Source organism: Brugia malayi, assembly GCF_000002995.4.
Source record: "Brugia malayi strain FR3 genome assembly, contig: Bm_v4_ChrX_scaffold_001, whole genome shotgun sequence".
Lineage (NCBI taxonomy): Eukaryota > Metazoa > Nematoda > Chromadorea > Rhabditida > Onchocercidae > Brugia > Brugia malayi.
The window spans coordinates 10,229,658-10,250,642 of NW_025062479.1; the positions used below are offsets into that span (position 1 = coordinate 10,229,658).

Sequence of the window (20,985 nt, forward strand, 5' to 3'; positions counted from 1 at the left end):
TGTTGATTATAATTTAATGGGAATATGAGGGTAATGGCATTATTTCAATTATTCTATTAAAGAATAACATCAAGAATGTTATATTCATTGATGTTAATCGAAAATCAATTTCAGGCCTGGCCTTTTTTTAATTGTAAATATAGACGCGTTATTTGATCGTTATTTGATCGATCTAAATATAGATGTGTTAAAATTTTGAAGTGTTAAAAAGGAATGTATTATGCAATCATTTTTAATGCTAACAGATTTAATGGATATTGATGGGCAATGGAAAGTGTGTAATAGGCATGAACAATACAAATTCATTTCCGCTGTGGTCACTACAGAGTGTCCGACTTCGTATTATTATTATTCTTGCAATTGCACTTTGTATCGAAGGTTTGATGCGCACAAATATGAATATGGCAATGATATGTATGGTGAATTTAACTGCTGTTATGCAGTTTAAACAATCATTTGTTGGTAAATTTTATTATACTTAATGTAAAAATATTAGTTAAATTTAACAAATGCTATTTTACTAGCATATTATTGAAATTATTACTTTGTTATATTATTTAATTTGTTGCTTTATAGATTAGCTCATATTAGCTATTATTGTTAATTCCAATTGAATGCTACTAATATCACTTGTAACAATACTTATTTTATCGTTATGCTACTGATGATAATTTATAAAGGAATTTGTTATTAACAGTTATTCATTGTTAAAAACTGAGTGAAACTAACAATGTTTATAAGTCACATAAGGATTGTTAAAATTGTAGAATTTTTCTTTTTTTTTTAGCTCAAAAATTGGAGGAACCGCTACTGAAATATAATTATACCATTTTATCAAATTCATCTGTCAAAGTATTTGAATATAATCGAAATTATGTAAGTTTGTTGCCTTTAATAGGTGATATAAATTTGATTGGTGTTCATTCATATTCATTCTGTTTACTGAAGAATGTTCTGAATTGCAGCATCAGTTAGAAGAAGGATGGAATGTTTATTTATTGTTTTTCGTTTTTTGAGGGAAGAGATAGCACGTTATTAGTTTTTGCAGAGTTCCTTGATAATGTTCATTTCAGAATGGTGATTTACTGTGGACAGGTCAAGAACAAGCATGGGTTTTTGCTGCATTTTACGTTGGTAGTTTACTTGTTGTGTTTCCAGGAAGTAAGTATTGATTTAAAAATTTTTTATGATGAAAAATGAAAAAAAAAAAAAAAAAAAAACGAACTGAAAGAATCTGTAGCTGATGAAGTAGGAAGCACACTCATCATAATGGAATGTTTTATTGAATGATCTTGCAGCTCTCTTGATCAAACTGTAAAAATTTATTTTAACACATTTTAGGCTATCTGTGTGATTGGATAGGTCCAACTTATACTGTACAAGGTGGAGCGATTATTAATGTTATTGGTTCAATAACAACTCCATATATTTCACGTAATGTTGGTGTTATCGGCGTAATTATCATACGGTTTCTGATGGGTTTTGGTCAAGGTATATTGACGCCATGCATGAATGTACTTATTGCTCATTGGTTTCCGTTATCGGAAAAAAGTACAGCGGTTGCTCTAGCAACTACTGGCAATCAGGTATCTTTTTCATTACTCTTGGAATGTGTTTATAATTTAAAAAATAAGTTTTTTTTTTTTTTTTAATTTTCTAGTCATTTGCTATATTTTTAAAAGTCAATCGATCATATGAATTTACATATTATGAAATTTTTATTCTCAAATTTTTTAGAATGCAAAATTTCTTTCAGTTATCTATAATTTTTGCAATGTTCATCACAGCCGAACTTTGTCAGATGTCACTTTTTGGTGGCTGGCCAGCTTCATTTTATCTCTACAGTGAGCTGCTTAAGTGTTTTTTTTTTCTAACTATCGTTATTCATATATTTCATGACAAAACTTGAGACTTAAAAGACTCTTCCTGAGATTTATACGCTAAGTATTTTATTTGCTATACGGATATTCATTTGCCCAAAATTCATGATTGATAATTTCGAGAAAAACATTCATTTTCATGCGAATCAAATTTTATCATATATTATAGTTTTTAGGCTTATTAGGTATTGGTTTATGTTTTGGTTGGTCTCTGGTTGTAAAAGATGTACCAACTCGTGTAAAGCATATCACAGATGCTGAATTGACTTACATCACTGGTTCCGCATATGGACGCGGTCAGAAGCGCGTAATTCCTCTGGTCAGTGTTTATAGTTTAATAAAATGTAACAGAAATTTAATTATAAAATTAGTGGGAGATGTAATATTTATTTGCACTTTATAACTTTTATAAATTCAGAATTTTTCATGTTAATATTTAGCAGAATATTTCAGAATGTCCCATGGCAAAAAATATTATCGTCAACTGCAGTCTGGTCTACAGCATTAAGTTCATTTTGTCATTCATTTGTAGTTGTTGGTACCGTGACATACTTACCTCTCTATTATCGAACTATACTTAGTATGGGTCTCACTTCTGTAAGTAACATCTGTTATTATATTAGAATTGATGATTACTTCAACTTTTTCTTTTACATTATTTACAGCGTTTTATTTCAAATTAAATCAAATGTTAAAATAGCTATGAAATGGTGCTAATTTCGACTGAAATCAGCTTACGTAAATTTAAACTTTTGACAAATGAAACTCTGTCTGTCTTCTCTTCTTTATTATTTATTTATATAATTGTAACATTTACTATGAAATGTGTTATATTGTCACAGAATTTATCAAAGCATAATATCTCATTTAAAAGTAACAGTAGTTCAGAGATTTAGAAACTTTGTAACATTATCATATGCTAGTATCAATCGGTATTAAATACGCCTGTTTTTCAGGTAGATTTAAGGGAATGATTTAACAGTAAACATCCTGAATACATTTCAGATTGCTTAGCATCCGATGTGTTGTTCATCATGTCTTGATGCTACTTAGGTCATATTACATTAAATGATTAGACAGTGTTGGTTTAACCTCTTAATTTTATTTGTACATATTTCAGAACGGTGTACTTTCGGCACTGCCTTTCATTTGTCAGTTACTAAGTAAATTAGCATTTGCTGGTCTTGCAGACAAAGCGAAGGAAATTGGTTTTTCACCAAATCAAGTTACAAAGATATGCAATTCATGCGGCAAGTTTTGTTTTTTTTTTTTTTTTTTTTTCAATTATATAATGGTATGTATGAAGATTATTTGAGGTTAATTTTCGATTTTGATTTGATTTCATTTAACTGAAATTTATAAAGTTTTCTTAGATTCATATGATTTTATAGCTTTTTTTTACAGCATCACTTGGTGGTGCATGCTGCTTTACTGCACTAATATTTTTTGACTACAGTCATCGAAAAAAGGCTGTATTTTTCATGTGTTTTGCAATGGGTATTTTATCTGGTTTTGTTCTAGGATACAATACCAGGTTTTTTTTGTACTATTCTAAAAATTTCAACCATCATGAAATAGAAGAATTTTTCGGAGACATTTCGAAAATTTTCATGAAAACAATACTATTAGGATTTTATTGAAAAAGGAAAATTTGTTATGACAGTTCAGCAAGATTTTTAAAAAAATCAGATTTAAAAATAAACAAACTTAAAGTAAAGTAATTTTTTATAGTCAATATTTCATAGCTAATATTTTAATGTAATTGGTATAATCTCAACAAATGAAGTAAATATTTGCAGTATTGTATGTATTGCTCCAAAGTATACATCATCAGTGGCTTCATTCTGTAGGCTTTGGGGAACAGTTGGTTCCATCACCTCACCTTATATCATTGGAATGATCACCATAAAGGTTTTACTACATTATAATATATTTTTTTAGGCAACTCAACCTTAGTGTATTCCTGTAGAAAGCATTAAGTTAGGTTTAAGATTCTTTCACATTTCAACTTCCTGTAGTATACATTTCAGGACAACGGAAAGTTCTCATGTATGCTTGCAGTAGCAACTAAGTCGCTAAGAATAGGAGCTGTCCTAACGAAAACGGAAATTCATATAAGTCAAACAAATCAGTTTGTTAGATGTAGGTGAATATTAATACTTTCTAGAGCACTAAAAAGTTTTTGTTTTCGCCCATAATATCGGATAGGGTATTAAACAGCGTTATAAGAATTGAAGCTTCTATAGAACAGAAGGGTTACTTGTTTACTTTTAAACATTTTACTCATAATTTTAGAGTGTTATGTCAGAATGGAAGACTGTTTTCATAATTATGATATGCATACTAATATTGACTGGCGCAATTTTCCAGTTATTTGGTACAGGCAAGCGATTTTTTTTTTTTTTTTTTCAATTTCATTTCTTATATCTATTTGTAATTTTTTTTTTTTTCATAATTTCACTTCATTCTGTTCAATTTTAGTGAAATACTTTCAAATTTGAACTTTATGATACATAATTTTCTAGTGCTACGAAATCTTTTTCAGTAAACGAACAGGAATGGGCGCAAGATGTATCTGGTATCTCAGTTCTAAATTATGTTAAGCCATTGAGTGAGAAAGAAATGGACAAGACACCAAAACTAGAGTTAGAAAAAGGTGTTTAAAGGAGGCAAGAGAGAGTTTGGATGAAGCGGTGGTGGATAGGATCAAGTATTATTATTATTATTGGCACACCTTAAAATTAACTGAATTAATCTTTACAGAGCTTCAGATACATTTATAGGATTTGAAATTTGCGAAATTTTTTGACAAATATTTCTTGTTTTATTAGATTGGTACAAAACGAAATACGGTTTGCATACTGCTATTTGTTTTATATTAGAATGTATTCATAGAAAAATGCAGTTACATCATATTTAATGCTCTTTTTTTTTTTGCTTCACGGTCTTTGTTTTACTAGCATTATTGTTATTAATTATTACATGTTAGATTTTGTTTAGGAGAATGGTGTTAAACAAAGAGAGTAAATTTGAATATTTTTTCTTTTAAATTCGAAATGAATCGTAGAGGGAACTGGCAATATCAATGACGTTTTTTCTTTTTTTTTTTTTTTTTTTTTTTTTTTTTTGACTGAGAAATGCATTGTGAATCAGATGGTTATGAAAGAAATGAGTCTGTTATCAAAAGTTATTGGATGATCAAATGAGAACAATTATTCCTTATAATTATATGACAATTTAAATAGCTTAAACTAATTATGAACCATTCCAGAGCAATTTAACATTTGCTACAAATGGGCAAAATAAAATCTGGTAAGTAATGATAAAAATAAAAAAAACGAATCTCGTTTTCTGGTTGATAATTGAAAAAGCTGTTTGAAATTTCTTCTTTTATACTACATCTACAACGAATTATTTCTGATAATTTTGACAACAAATACTTAGACGGTTTAACCATTTTAGTTAATTGTTATCATAAATTATAGGTTTTTGAATTCTGGCAAAACTCAGTAAATTGGTAAAATTTAGCAAAAATTGGGATACAAGTTATCAAATGATCGACAGGAAAGACCTAATTCAATGACGGCAATTTCTCACTGCTCATCATAAAATCAGTGCTTTAGAAGTTGAATGAAATTAAACTACGAAATTTTACTTTATGTGTTATATGTGCTCAACTTCCATCAATCAGTTATCACTTCTTCACTTATTCTAATGATTTCGTGAAGGAAAAATGAGTTTCCCAAAAGTTTATCAAATTCTAACGGATGGGTTTTTTATTTTTTTTAATGTTACACGTATCAACAAAGTGATCTTCGTTTGGTGACACAGCCATACATATATATCAATTATTGCAGTTTTTGCAATGAGGTATATTTGAACTGGAGTGTATTAAAATTTATCGTCTGAAATCATATAGTTTAGGATATCGAGGAATTGCGTAGCCTTTTCAAAAAAAAGAAAATGGTTAATTTGGTAAATATTCTTGAACCAATGATTACCTTGGATCTAGTTAATTGTTTAATTTCAGTATTTAAATGAGTACTGATAGATGAAAAAGCATGTTGAACCTGGCTCTATTTTATCACTTTGTTAATTTTAGACTTGAGGAGATATTATTAAATATGTCATTGCTATAGTCTTGTACTATTTATCATTTGATGATCTATTAGTAAAAAATTTTTTTTTCTGCCTTTTCAAAATTTCACAAAAAAAGCTTTTATTTATATGCATCAGATGATGTGTAACAACAAATCAGTTTTTTTTTTTTTTCAATTTTTTTTAAATAAGTAATATCTCTGTAGAACAAATTCTTATTAGAAAATGCTTTGGAGAATTTGGAAATTTAGTATAGATTCGTTAACAATTTAGTAAATTTAACAATGGGAAGCATAAATCCGAAATTTTCGAACAATTAAAAATTTATCTATTACTGAAAATTACCATGATTATTGAAACGCTGAGTTAAAGTAAAGTGTACATTATCAATTGGTTTCTTTTATAGCAAATAAATTAGAATTAATTTCAACTTTTTATAGCATAAGTAAAATGAATGACGAAAGATTACATCGATGATTATACTTTGTATTCATGCAAAAAATTTTCAAACCTTCTTGTTTGAACTTACAAAAACAATTTCCTAAAGTTTCTTTCACTAAATTGAAAATTTGTTTCCAAAAAAAAAAAAATCAAAGTACATTATCAATTGGTTTCTTTTATAGCAAATAAATTTATTAAATTCATAATTTTTTGAAATATACAATATTTTATAACTTAATAGATTTTAATATAAATCAAAACTCTAAGTTCTTTCCTAAAATAACCAAAAAAGCAAAAAAAAAAGTAACGTTTTAAATTTCACAATGTGTAAACAATGCAACAAATTTTTGGTGTATGACAAGAAAAAATATAATTTTAAAATTATTCGTTGACAGAAGATACCGGGAATTGTGGCGAAGTCAAATATGTCATTCCTTTGGGAAATTTGCTCCTGCTTTAACAGGAAAAAAAGTGAAATAAAACGGATGAACACACTTGATTTCAAATATGTGTATGCGTGTGCATGTATGCATATGTGTGTATGCATGTGTCTGTATGTGTGTATGTATAATGTATGTATGTATAAAAATATATACATATATGGATGTGTATATGTGGTTGGCAAATAAATGTGTATGTTTGTATTTGGCATACTTTTTAATCCCAAATAATTTTTTTTTTTTGTTTTGAACTTCCCAAAAAATTCAATTCGCTTGTGAACAATTTACTAAATTAACTTTTGTTGAATTTATTTGTTACTATTTATTTCCGTTTCAATTTTCATTATTTCTATTGTGGTGATGAAGTGATCAGAAAATTTTATGGTAAAGTGACGAAATTTAAAGTGATTTCAATTTATCTAGATTCAATTGATCTATCCAGTCTAATCTAGACTACATCATAAAATTTGTTAAATTTATTAGTAATATGATGCTTATTATTTGCTTTTTTCCTCACTTTTTTAACGTCAAAATTATTTCTTCTTTTTTCTTCTCTTCCTTTTTCATTTTTTTTTCTTTCTTTTTTTCTTTTTTTTTTTTTTTTTTTGAAACTACTTTTCTGAAAAAAACTTTGACAGATAGTCATTGGCTCAATCGATCCACATCAAAGCAGCTTTTTCTTTTTAAGCTAAGCTTTTCCTGTTTTCAAACATTCTCGTATTCCTCAAAATAATAAGGTTTTTTTTTTTTGAAAAATAAAAGTATTATAACAAAAAACGAAGAAAAAAGAGCTCTAACAGCAGAATGATAAATTACAATTCATTCTTTCTTTCCTTTCCTTCATCGCTTTATTTGTTTAGTTTGAAATGAATTTCAAATTAGTGAATTATTCTATAATTCAATAAATATATATTATCGGATGAAAGAATTGAAACAAGTAGTATAACAAAATATATGTTACCGAATGAAAAAATTGAAACAAATAGCAATACAATCATTCAATTTATTAAATTTCTTTCTTTTTTTTTTTTTTTTTTTTTTTGATAAATGCTTATTTATTTATCTTTTAAAAATTATAAACAATGTTATTTATTTATTTTTTGAAAATTTTGAAACAATGATTGTTTCTGTTGTTTTTTAAAATTACAATAATTTATATAATAATTTTTAATTTGTGTAATAATTTTAGGTGTCCTTCCACCACAACAAAAAAAAAAAAAAAGAAATAATAAAAAATAAAAAAAAAAAGCAAGGAAATATGTTCGGCTAATTGTAATTAATAAATATTGCGGCAAAAAAAATGGTAAATTATTTGGAGCGTGCTCGAGCATTAGCTGAATATTCACCTTTACCATATACCAATATAGCATCATCACAACAATGTAAACCTAAGAAAATTTCAAAGGTTAACTTTATTGGTAAGTTAAATGTTTGCATATACATTCATTTCTATCCCATAATATATAACTTTCCATTTATAAATGATAAAATTGAATTGAATAGTAAGCAGTAAATGTGACAAATAATTTGAAAAAAAAAATTGCAAGAAAAGTAAGTTTTTTTCGAAAACAAAATTTTTTTTTTATTTTAACATTTTAATAATTAAATTAGTCAAAATAAAAATGTTTATTTGAAAATTTTACCTAAATAGAAATAAACGAATAAAACAATTTTTCGAAGCAAATCGATTTATAAAATGAGTGCTACTAATTCTTATAATGAAATTTGAATTGATATTTTGGACAGCAAAGCTTTTAAATCTTGTGTAGTAGAGCAACTTTATTTGAATTTTTATTTCTTTTTTTTATTTTAAAATCTTACGAAAATTGAGTATAATTGTTTTATTTGCTGATTTTTTAGTTAATAAACTCTTTTTTTGATAGAAAAAAGAATTTTTGCTAGACAAATTTTGATAAATTTTTTGATAAATAAATCTCTTATTTCAAATCTTATTATTATATTGACTTGTTTTATCAGTTAATCCGCAACGAGAAAGTACAATTGGATATGAACGAGTAGAAGATGTTATTCAAGAAGACAATAATTGCATGAAACATAAAGTTAAATTCATCAATGCATCGGCGCAATTGTCGCAAATTCGTTGCTGTTGCAATCTTATGCATACTGTGGTAGGTATTTTCCTTTTCTATCACTAGATGCTGTTCTATTCTTTTTCGTGCTTTGAAAATTTAGAATCATTGCTTTGATTTAATTATTTTCTGTAAATTAATACTTCTAACTCTTAAGATATTTTAATTGATTAATTATTTGCAGGTAAATGCTATATTTTTGAACATTTCCGCTCTTATTCAAAATACTAGTAAAAATAATCATGCATTTTAAAATCAAAGTTTAGAAAACAAATTTTACTTTTATGAGATTCTTGTTCTTCACTTTATTCATATCTAGATTTAACTAAATATTTAATCTGGTAAATACAAACTTTACTATTAACCTCTTATTATTTTTGTTTTTTTTTTTTTTTTTTTTTCAATTTTTGATAATTGTACATGAGTTTAATTAGCGCAATATATAGCATTTTCTCTTCTATTTGAATTTAATTTTTGAAATTGTAAAGTGTTTTTTCATACTGGTACCAAGTTATTTCTATTAACTTATGTGGCCTTATCAGTTATCATTTTTACATTTGCGATGAAATCAGCTATAATTTGGTCTGTGATACCATTTATAGTTGCTTCATTAAGTATTTATGCATTATACACGGAAAAACATAAATATTTATATCCATTTTTGATTATATCGGTTTGTTTTAATTATAATTTTTCTTTTTCTTTTCCTTCAATGTATTAAATTTTATAAAAATTTTATGGGATAGTTTTATTATTAAAAAAGAAAAACATGAATTAAGTAAGAAGAAATTTGCTTTAATAACTGATTTCATTTCTGATATAATATCATTAATTTCAGAGTGCTCATATAATACTTTGTATTGTGATTGTAATTGTAATAATTACATTTACAGCTGCCAATTATGGTACTTTTAGGCAAATTGTTGGTAAGAATTAATCAGATTAGAAATTTTATCAAAAAATTTTCTGAAGTATTTCTTTTTCCTATCAATCATAATATTATTATAATATATATTGTTGATAAATAATAATTTTTTAAAATGATTTTGTTCAAAATAAATTATGAAATGTCATTTATATAACCATATCAAATATATGCTATCATTTATTGCATTAAATTTTAATAACTTTAACATATATTTTTTTAAAGCATAATTTTATATCTTTTCAAAAATATCAAATATGTGATGCTAAAAATTGAATTAATAAAAATTAAAATTTTTGCAGGATATTATATGAAAATACGACTTAGTGATACATTTATCGTGATATTCGTTATCACATCTGTCATCTTATTCCTTATTTTGTCCATCATGCATTTATGGCAATTAAATGTTGTTTATAGGTAAATTTTAAATGATATGATAAAAATGTTAATCATTCTTTGCTTATTAAACGAGGTCCATTGGAGGTGCACTTGAAAGGTGTTTAAAAGGTACATTTGAGAATAAAACAATAACTTTTTTTTTTCACAACTTCATCATTTTGCTGTGTCATTTTATTTTCAAGATATCATCATTGAGATAAATTTCCATCGTGTCATATGCTAAAATATCATTTGTTTAAATATGAAAATTTCACTCATTCTTATCTCAAAAATTAAACAGCAAAAACTAAGTTATCTAAGTTATATAATTGAAACTAAGACAGGTAAATTTTTGGTAATTAATAATCTGTCCAATTATTAAAAATCATTTCATTAATTTACATAAGTCGTACATGAATTATATCATTCTTATAAATTTTTATTAAATTAAAAAAATGATTTTTTATAATTATTGTATTGTTATAAAATTATAGTTGTATGATCTATTTCGAACAAAAGCGCTGCCTGGAGCGTGAACAATGCCATCCGATGATTGTAAAATACAGTTGTTCAAATGGAAAAGAAGATGGACATCACAATCATTTTATTACTAATCATAAGTGTTATGAAAGTTGTGCTGCCGTATAATAATAATTAATTATTGAGATAGAAATAACAGTAATAATAACATTATTTTTAAAAAAAGCGATAGATTGAAAATTTATTGCATCATCTATTTCAGATTCTATTATGAATTCGTAGTTTGAATAATAATTTGAACAAAAATGAAAAATCGAAAAAATCTGATAGACTTTATAAACAATATTCTTTGCTTAATAATAATAACGACAACAATAATTATTTTATTAAAATATGTAAAATTGTGTGTAATTAACCTATATAAGCAATGGTGTAATTAATTGTAATTAATTTATGTAAAATTATTTTTTTTTAAATTTTAAATTTTGTAATTGGTTGTGGAACTTTTCAATATATCATGTACCTCTTTATTAGGTACCTTTAATCTATCCTTTAATTTTTTTAATGTAATCATACAAATTACATTTTCGAAATTATTCTTAATCTTTCTACCAATTCAATTTTCATCGAAATGAATGGATAGAAATTTAAAAATCTTATTTGTCGTTTTTAATTTATGTTTATTGCATTTGTCCTTCTCAGGTAGATAATTTTGCTATTATAAAAAAATTTCAAATATTTGCATTTTCAATTTCAATCATTTTTCATTTGCATGAAATTTATTGACTAGCTGCATATGATTTTGTATGTATTTTTCCCAGATATTTTGTCATATCTTCTAGTAATTTCAAGTTTCACAGATTAATATTTCAAGATGAAATTTCAAAAATTCAGTTTTTCCTCGATTAAGCCCGAGAATTCTTTATGACATCCCAGACTAATTTAAAAAAAAAAAAAAAAATCAGGATAAGACTATGTTAATTGAAATACGACTTATTAAATAGCTTAATAGTTTAACTGGATCATTTATCATTTTTATCTTTTATCTTTATCTGTCAACTCTAAATGCTATCCTAGCGTAAAATTGATGAGTGCTGGCATTAAATGAAAGTTGAAATTAAATCTCCTAACTTAGTGAGATTTCAATGGTAAATGAAGTCTTTAATGAAATGGTTTGAAACAAAAAATTTTTAAACTTAAACTGTATATATTTATTAAATCAAGAAGTATTTTTCTTCAAAAAAAAAAAAAATCTATCCATTGTTATTTCTATTTACAGTGATAATGTCACACCTGTACGAATAATATTTCTTGCCATTAGCTAATGTTACAATAACATTTTACCCATGAAAAATCTAAAATAGTAGAACCGTTTTGTTATGAGAACAATGATTAATAAAATTAACCTTATTGAAGTAAATCATTTGAAATAGTATAATTGTGATCTCTACAATAAATTTTAGTTTGACACATAGAATTATTTAAGTTAAAAAATAATGCAATTTGAATTTTAATTTAAGATAGGTAAGTTTTCATATGAAGGAATTTGAATTAAAAACGAAGCTCAATTACTGTAAAAGTTTTTTTTTTGATGTAAGTGAAGTAAAATCATTCATCTCACTGCTATAATTATTATTACCATTATCATTTTCATTATTAGTACTATTTATTATTATTATTATTATCTATTAATTGCTATTATTATAGTTGTCATTACCGTTATTGCTATTATTATTAAATATTATTTTACTTCATGTGACACTGATGTTATTTCAATAACAAGTATGAATTTAAATGTGCGCTGACTATCATAATCTTCCGCTGTAATTGTTCAATTTTCTTTTTGAGTTTAATTTGAATCTACACAAAAAAATTGATTGCTTGATATGAGAATTAAACTAAAATTTTCAAGACTTTATGCAATTTCAATTTAAAGAAGAGGAAATATTATCGATACTGAACTATTTTCTAGGTTGTCCATATATATGTATATATTTTCAAAACAAAAATCCGGAAAGTTTATTGATTAGACCACTCAAATAATTTTTTTTTTTTTTGTAACTTAAATTGAAAGGGAAATTGTTTTTATTCTTTCATACGTTTTTGACAAACGGATGAATTATTCCATTTTTCGTTTTCATTAGACACCACAGGAACCTTGGCGCTTTACGGATGCAACTTCCTATCTCCAGCTAAACCGGATGTTTCCGAATTCATTTGCGTTCCGTGCTAAATCCTCACAGTGACCATTTATCTCCGTATCCAGGTACAACGAGAATATTAACCTCTCTCTCTTTTGATTTATCAGATACATTACACCTCCATTCCTCTATTTTATTTAACAAACGGCACTAGCCAATATCTTAGGATCGACTGACCCACATTCAACTGCTGTTCACGTGGAACCCTTCTCCACTACAGTCTTCAAGGATCTCACTTGAATATTTGCTACTACCACCAAGATCTGCACCAATGGAAGCTTCAACCGGGCCTACGCCCAAAGTCTTCAACGCTAACCATTGAGACCCTCTTACTCGTTGCGGCCAGATTTCCCAATTTTTTTTTTCAAAAAAAAAAACACAAGCCATGAGTATAAGTTTCCCGCTCAAGCGCCTTCTATTTTCAGGACTAGTTGATTTGGCAGGTGGTTGGCGTTAGCGGTTTCCAACTTCTATGACCACTGTCCTCCTGTACATATCAACCAACGCCTTTCAAAGAGTCTCATGAGACTTTAACTCAAATTTTGATTCATCCCACAACGCTAGTTCTGCTTACCAATTTTTATTGCATTTATTTATTTGTCTCTTTGCATATTTCTTCTAAATAAATTTAAACCCCATTAATGTGAATTAAAATAAAGAAAGAAACGAAATTTCGATCTATTTTAATTAATGGTAAATAAATGTTGAAAATAAATCCTGGACCCTTTTTTTTAGTTTAGGAAAACCGAAAACGTTTATGTAAATAAATTGTAATACATAGGGTAGTGTGATAATTTTGAAAATATTATCATTTATTTGAAATTAAAATTAAATACCATTCATTTCTTTGCTACAATCTTCAAAATGAAAGGAAAAATGTAAGAAAAGCTCAAGAATTTTTTTCCCACTTTTCGAATTTTATTCTTAATTACGATATGTCTTCATACTTGTACTTTTCATGTTAGTGATGGCAAAAATATGTGGCATTCGGACAAACATTTTAGATAAATAACTGGAATGAAAGTTTTAAAAAATTAGTAATTTCTAATAAATTATAATTGAAATGAAAAAATGAGCAACAAAAAAGGAGCAGTAAATTGTTGATATGGTAACTATCCTTTGAAATTTTAATTTTTTCAGTGTCATTTAAAAAATTTTTCTTATCGTTGCTGCTACTGGCGGTGATATCAGCTTTATCTTAGCAAAATGACAACATGGGCAATTAATCAATTTATCAAAAAATTTCCTCTCTTCTCTCTCTTTCTTTTTCTTTCGCTTTCTCTTATGTTTTCTTTCAGATATAAATTTGTAACAAAAGCAACAATTTCCGCTGAAAATTTCGTATTATTTAAATATTTCATGTTAAACCTGTGGAAAAAGAAATAGAAAGAAGAGGAAGGAAAAATTTTTTTTCAGCAGAGTTGAAAAATTACCATAGCAATGTTTATGAAATTAAATTTAATTGCGTCGTAATTCCAGCAATTTCCCAACTGATACTGATCACATGAACATATATATTGCTAAAAGAAGAAATAGAAAATATTTTAAAGTGAATTTAAAAAAAAAAAAATGCAAAATCTTAGTATAAAAATCGTAAACCCTATTTATACATTATAAATTTTTATGACTTATAAACTTTCAGTCAGAAAAAACAAAACATGATTTTATTCATTTCCGTTTATTTATTTTTTTAATACAACAGACTTGACATTAAACATTCATATTTCTTACAAAATAATTAATGCCTTTAATTCCGTTTTTCCTTAACTTCTTTTTCCAGCTCAATAATTAATTATATTCAAATATATAGCATATGGTCAGTTATATGCAAACAAATCTCACGATTTTGCTAACTTTTGGCGAAAGTAAATCGTTGCCATTTTAAAATGTAAGAATCATTTCTACAAATTAAAGAAAAAAAGAGAAATATTTGTCACTAACTACCAAATGCATTCTGAAATCTTTTCACCTGTACAACAGGTACCAGTAATTGATTAGTAAATCTAAAAATCATCAAAGTTTTGATATTTGTCCAATTTATCTTTTTTATCATTGACAAAACTTCATATTTCAGACTAAGTTATCATAAATCAATTAAAAAAACATTCAAAACAACTGCATTTTTTTTTCTCCCTCTCTCTCCTTTTCTCTCTGTCTCCTTCTTGCTTTCTTTTCATCTCACTTCATAGACCTGGTAATTTTTTAATATGTTGATCGGTAACTCTAAATTAACACGCTTTTAAGATTTTGTTTGTTTTTTTTTTTTTTTTTTTTTTGATTTGGAAGCTTTTAATAAGCTTACGCTTGCTTAATATTTATCAAAATTTTAGCTAATAAAATTGCATATTGTAAAAATTATTCTATCAAAAATAAAGTTTATCAATTATTCAAAAGAAACACTATCATTACTAATTTACACTGATTGCAAGTAAATTTTATTTGTGAAATATTGACTGTTGAATGTAGTTCATTGATTTTACGGATGAATTTAAATTTTTCACTTTTGAATTTCAACAATTATTTTTAACACCTTTAATTCTTAATTCCATGTATTATTTGAAACCTTTTTTTTTAATTATTAGTTGCTGAATCTTAAATTTTAGTAGTGATTTCCGTTCGCTATATTAGCGTCAAAATTTTCTGTTTGGATAGTGAATTAATTGAAAATTAATTATTAAGCATGAGAAATAGCATTATTTCATATCATATCATTTTGCTATGATATTTTAGACCATATATCTTGAATGGCCAGAAAAAAATCAACCTTGCAGATGTAATAAAAAATAAACAATTCATTAAACTAATTAAAAAAAAAAAAAAACTGATAACAACAAAAAAAAGTCTTCAATTCTTTCGGAAAAAAACAAATTTGAGATGCAACAAATAATTAACTTTTTTCCTTTTTTTTTAAAGAAAAAAATAAAATAACCCATGCACCAAATAAAATCAATATAATAAGTGGGCTTATAATGAATGATATGACATTTTCAAGAAAAAAATAATTGGAAATTATTTCATGGTAATATTAATTAATTGTAAAAATAAAACTGGTTCCTTTTTTGTGATAAGATCAACATGATAGTAAAATTACAGCAAGATAAGATACGTTATGATAAAAATTGTTGAACTAGTAATATCTGATTTAACGTCGCCTTGATGTTGAACCAAATTTTATTGGTACTACTTTATCTGCATCACTTTCAACTTGTCGTGCAGTATGTCTAAAATTAAATACTTTTATTATAATCAAAAAAAAAGAAAGAGAAATCATTTAATCTGTGATATATCATACTATGATTATCTACTTACTTATTTTTAACTTGTATTTACAAAAAGTTTCTATTCAAAATTAGTTCAAATAAAAATAATTAAAAAAAAAGAAATTGAAAATTTTAGCATTTATTTTGCTAAAATATCTGAAAGAGAGAAAAAAAAAAGTGTTAATTAATATAATTATATAATAAACCTTGTTTTAGCATTTTTCATTTCTGCAGATGATGGCACTTTGATTGGTACCGAACTGACATTTTTCATAATACGTCCTCGTGAATCAACCAAATTTGTTTGTAAAACTGTGTTCAAACCATAATTGTTCTTTCCCAGAGTCTAAAAATCGAAAAAGAAATCGAAATGCAAAAATCTTAATTAGAATATAGAAGAAATTTTACATTAATGATTTTAATCTAAATTATATATTTCAAGCTAAATAAGAAATAATTTTCTATGGCAAATTTTAATTTACAAAATGAGATATTTTATAATGATTTCCAAATGGATAGGATGAAAAAGAAAGAAGATCCAAACCAAATTTTTTCTTTAATTCCAAAATAAAACATAAATTTCATGCTAATGATAATAGTATCGATGACAATTAACGGTAATTGATGATAATAATCAATGATAAACAATAATAAACATTATTATTGCCGTAGAAATAACAGCAGGAATAATAAACAATATCAGTCTTAAAGTTATTTCTTTTTCTGCTAATTTCACTAATTTTTTAATTTCTATTAGAATAATTTTATAGCTTAAATGAGAATTTGAAGAAATGATTAAATAACCTACCGCTGGTGGTGCTACAATAACTCGAACATTTCCTTTCGAAGATCCTAATGAAGTTGCCTTTCCAGGAACTTTCTTATGACCTTTTGGAAATATTATTGGTGGCTTGGAAGAAGTATCCGTCTAAATTTATTAATTACAGTTTGTTATTATTATTATTATTATTATCAAAGATCAACTATTCCTTCTTTTCGTTTAATCATTTCATAAGATAATATAATTTTAGCGAAACGATCTATATCAAGAATTACATATGCCTGAAAAGCTTTGATTTCATAAATTTTCTTGAACTCAAACAATATTTTAAAGTTTTTAAAAAGTTACTTCAATCTTAGAAGAATTTTCTTTGCTATCTTCATCGGGTGATAATGCACTTAATGCAGCCATCATTCGTGATCTTATAGTTAGATTTGGTGGTAATTTTGGTGTTGGTATGTTTAATTTGTCATCCTATAAATTAATCAATCAATGAATCAATAAAGAATACAGAATAAACTAATAAACAAATTAAAATTTATAATTAATAAATTATTACTAAATCAATAACTATTCCAAATGATCAGATAAAATGAAATCGAGATAAAATGAGCAATATAATTTAGTAATGCATGATTTTAACCTAGAACTTAGATAAACAAAATTCGTTATTATCAAAGGATAATTAATCATGAACTATTATGTTCAATAATTAATAATAATTAAGATTAAAAAAAATAGATTTTATTTTATTACTTCAACGATAATAAGCCATAAAAGTATGCTAAATGAAATGAACGAAATTAGTTGGAATAGTTTGATGATCATGAAATGCTTTTTAATGGATGTCTGTATACGACATATTTACCGTATTCAACATAACGGTGATGGGATTGGGATGGAAACACGCTACGTTAATTATACCATTCTAATGAATTAGTAAGATATAACATATTGTTGTTGTTGTTCTTGCTCTTGTTGTTGTTGTTGTTTTCCTGGTACAATTTGCTCCTTCGGATCACCAACTTTTTTAGCTGGACGAAGTCCAGCTGGTACAGAAAGACCATTGTTAGTATCGATGAGAATAATTGTTATCATTAGGATTGGATAGAAACAAATAGTGCTGAGAAATATCATTTTAAATCACAACAGCATAGACGACGAATTTCTGCAATGTCATTTCAATATCTTTTTGACATAGTGGCCGTATTTTTTTTTTACACATACATTAGAAAAAAAGCAATAAGTAAAGAAAGAAATGAAAGAGAGAGAGAGGGTAGGAAAGTGGGAGAAAGAAAAATAGGAATAAGAATAAAAAAAAGGAAAATGAGAAGAAAGGTTTGTGTAAGGAAATGCAGAAGAGAATGAAGAAATAACAAATGGGGAATTTTTGAAGATGAAATAATACTTTATTAAGCATTATTGATCATATGGAAATAATTTTTGAGATTTTCATGCACAACTAAATTGAATAACTCATCACATAATACTTCATAGTTATGATTATTCAATTCTGATTAAAATAAACATTAAATTTTAATGTAAACTTTTCAGTATTCACATATAATTTAAATTAAACGTTTAATTTTTTTAACCATTTGATAGAAATCAACGAAAAATCTTACGTAATTTCCCATAAATATTATTGTCAAATAAATCATTTATAAGCCAAAGAATTATTTACACTAAATTTCATTTGTTTTAAAAACAAAAGAGATCATACAAACTATAATTCATATTTCTAATAAACAATTAGAATTGTGACATTGTCATAAACAAATACATAATATTAAATGTAATAATAAAATAAAATATGGATTGATTTAGAAAAAAAAATACTAGCAATGATATTGTTTTCTTTTTTTACTAGATTCCAGCATCATTTAGAACAAAAATTTAATCTGAGAAATTAAATGTTTCAAAAATTTATCATAACATCTAGGAGAAATTGCAATACTTATTTTTTATGGAAACTGATCAGATAGTTTTAGGGTCAAATTGATTGTACAAAAAAAAAGATCTTTATATTTTGAACTTGATTTAAATCTAATCCAGGTAAAACGCAGGAAGAAAATAATTTAATTCAATCTAACTGTGATATAATTTTGAAAATTATTTCAAACTAATTGCATGTGATAATAGTTTTATAACTAATAAAATGATCAATTTCATTCATTCATTTTAAACTATCCTTATATTTCTTATCACTTTTAACGTAGAATTAAGAAATAAGATTAAAAAATTTTCAATCTTTAGTGTAATACTTCTAAAATCAAATTATACTAGATTATTTATCTTGAGGTAAACAATAATTATTATCAACTGTGATAAGAAAGACAAATGATTACTTGTTCGTGATAAAATGAACGTTGGTGTGCATGATAAGATATTAATATCCATTATGTGGTGGATGAGAATGAAATGAAGAAAATAGATGGGAGAGAAGAAAGGCAAAGGTATTAATCGTATATAAAATTTAAATTGCAGGAAAAAGGAAATGACGGAGAACATAAATGATAATGGGTTGAGCGGTTCAGTTGACCAACCGGTCGACAATCGTTTCAGTCCTGAAAATTCGTTTGAAAATTTGTTGTATCTGTTGCAATGGTGACCTAAAATGACAACACATTTCAAAATCAATGTGTTCGAAATAGGCGTTTTTATAAAATTAGTTTTCCTATCATAATACCGTTCGCTTTTGTTCTTAATTGACAATAGCATGGAAGCAATCTGATCATTATCATTAATATTGCAAATGTCATGGTTTTATTTGTTAACTATTTGTGTTTGAATTTAAATTTCTAGTTTAGGCTTAATGATTTTTATTTATTAAATTGCTGCAAAAATAAAACAAAAATATGTTAAACATTTTTTTTTTTTTTTTGAATGCTAATCAAAATTTATTAATATATTTCTTATAAAGCTTAAAAGTTTTATTTTAAGTGAATAGTTTGTTAAAATTGCATTAATATGCTAAGAAATAATGAAATTTCAATGGAGCTTGAATGCATTTTTAGCGAGAGAATCATTAGCGTTGAAACGAAAAGACTATAAATTTAAAATTCTGAGTATTATTTTATTGCTGTAATTAAAGGAAAAAAACATCAAACAAAAATGATTTAGAAAATTATTTATCTCAAAATTATTCTTTGTTAGCATCAATACTGCAACAATGATTAAATATCCAAATACAAAATCCAAATGTAAAGTTGGCATTGAAATTTGAGCCTTAGGTTTAAATTCAATTTTGAAACGCTCAAAATCTGCTTAATTTTTACAATTTGTAATGGTAGTAGCACATTTATCAAGTATTATGTTTTGAAAAGCATTAGCTAATTTTAAGTAAAACGAAAATTAATTTCAGCTAAATGTATGACCAAGTTTTTCAAAATTTATATTGCCATTAGTAGGGACAGTAATGATTTTCCGAATTCAATTTGAATTAAAATTAATTTTAATTGTGAACCACAAATTTCATCTCAAATTTCAAGCTTCAATTTCCCTTCATTCTACAGATTTAATTTTTTTTTATTAGAACTGTAATTTTGAATAATTTTGTTGTTAGAATTGTTTTTGTTCTGGTCTCAATGAAAATGTGATTTAAGAATTTCTTTTCCTTGAATGGTTTGTTCTTTTTTCATCCGAATTTTTAACACAATCTTGCTCTCATTATTAGCTTATTGTGGAATCTCAATAATGAACAAAAATGAGGTGAAATAACGAATTGATCTTTGAAATGCCGATAAATTTGAATTAATGATCGTTAAGTAGTGTAATAGATATTTTGAGGATAACAAGAAAATTTGCTGCCTTTTTTTTCGTCTTCTTTATACGAATATTTGAGAAATAAATAGAGTTAGGCAGTCTATAATAAATTTTATACTTAAAATTTAGTTAAAAACTAAAATTGAATTCTTGATAGGATAATAAATTAAATTCGTTTTGAATCAATGTAAATGTTTCAAAAAAAAGAAAAAAATTGTAAAATTATTTATCAACAATTGTATG

General features: G+C 25.7%; 4 protein-coding genes across 6 annotated transcripts; 2 read left to right on the forward strand and 2 right to left on the reverse strand.

Moving 5' to 3' along the window:
- Window positions 1-260: 260 nt before the first annotated feature.
- Window positions 261-4,544, forward strand: Bma-slc-17.7 (the record flags this gene model as incomplete). Of its 2 annotated transcripts, XM_043074336.1 has the most annotated exons (12): window positions 261-462; window positions 788-876; window positions 1,074-1,161; window positions 1,342-1,586; window positions 1,757-1,844; window positions 2,057-2,199; window positions 2,334-2,477; window positions 3,001-3,130; window positions 3,285-3,414; window positions 3,680-3,791; window positions 4,176-4,263; window positions 4,426-4,544. In XM_043074336.1, the coding sequence occupies 12 exons, from the start codon at window positions 261-263 to the stop codon at window positions 4,542-4,544; spliced, it is 1,578 nt and encodes a 525-aa protein (XP_042930270.1). The 2 variants fall into 2 exon arrangements, with proteins under 2 accessions (XP_042930270.1, XP_042930271.1); XM_043074337.1 differs by lacking the exons at window positions 261-462; window positions 788-876; window positions 1,074-1,161; window positions 1,342-1,586 and having other exon boundaries at window positions 1,775-1,844.
- A 3,615-nt stretch (window positions 4,545-8,159) lies between these two features.
- Window positions 8,160-10,903, forward strand: Bm1968 (Uncharacterized protein; the record flags this gene model as incomplete). Its single annotated transcript, XM_043074338.1, has 6 exons — window positions 8,160-8,277; window positions 8,837-8,992; window positions 9,438-9,622; window positions 9,788-9,875; window positions 10,177-10,294; window positions 10,750-10,903. 6 exons carry the CDS (start codon window positions 8,160-8,162, stop codon window positions 10,901-10,903), a joined length of 819 nt encoding a protein of 272 aa, XP_042930272.1.
- A 2,216-nt stretch (window positions 10,904-13,119) lies between these two features.
- Bm164 (Uncharacterized protein) lies at window positions 13,120-13,323 on the reverse strand (the record flags this gene model as incomplete). The annotated part of the gene is made up of 1 exon (XM_001897066.1): window positions 13,120-13,323. One exon carries the CDS (start codon window positions 13,321-13,323, stop codon window positions 13,120-13,122), a length of 204 nt encoding a protein of 67 aa, XP_001897101.1.
- Window positions 13,324-16,078: 2,755 nt separating this feature from the next.
- Window positions 16,079-18,114, reverse strand: Bm8490 (Uncharacterized protein; the record flags this gene model as incomplete). Of its 2 annotated transcripts, XM_001897065.2 has the most annotated exons (5): window positions 16,079-16,157; window positions 16,403-16,542; window positions 17,005-17,124; window positions 17,326-17,451; window positions 17,929-18,114. In XM_001897065.2, the coding sequence occupies 5 exons, from the start codon at window positions 18,112-18,114 to the stop codon at window positions 16,079-16,081; spliced, it is 651 nt and encodes a 216-aa protein (XP_001897100.2). The 2 variants fall into 2 exon arrangements, with proteins under 2 accessions (XP_001897100.2, XP_042930273.1); XM_043074339.1 differs by lacking the exon at window positions 17,929-18,114 and having other exon boundaries at window positions 17,326-17,391.
- Window positions 18,115-20,985: the final 2,871 nt, after the last annotated feature.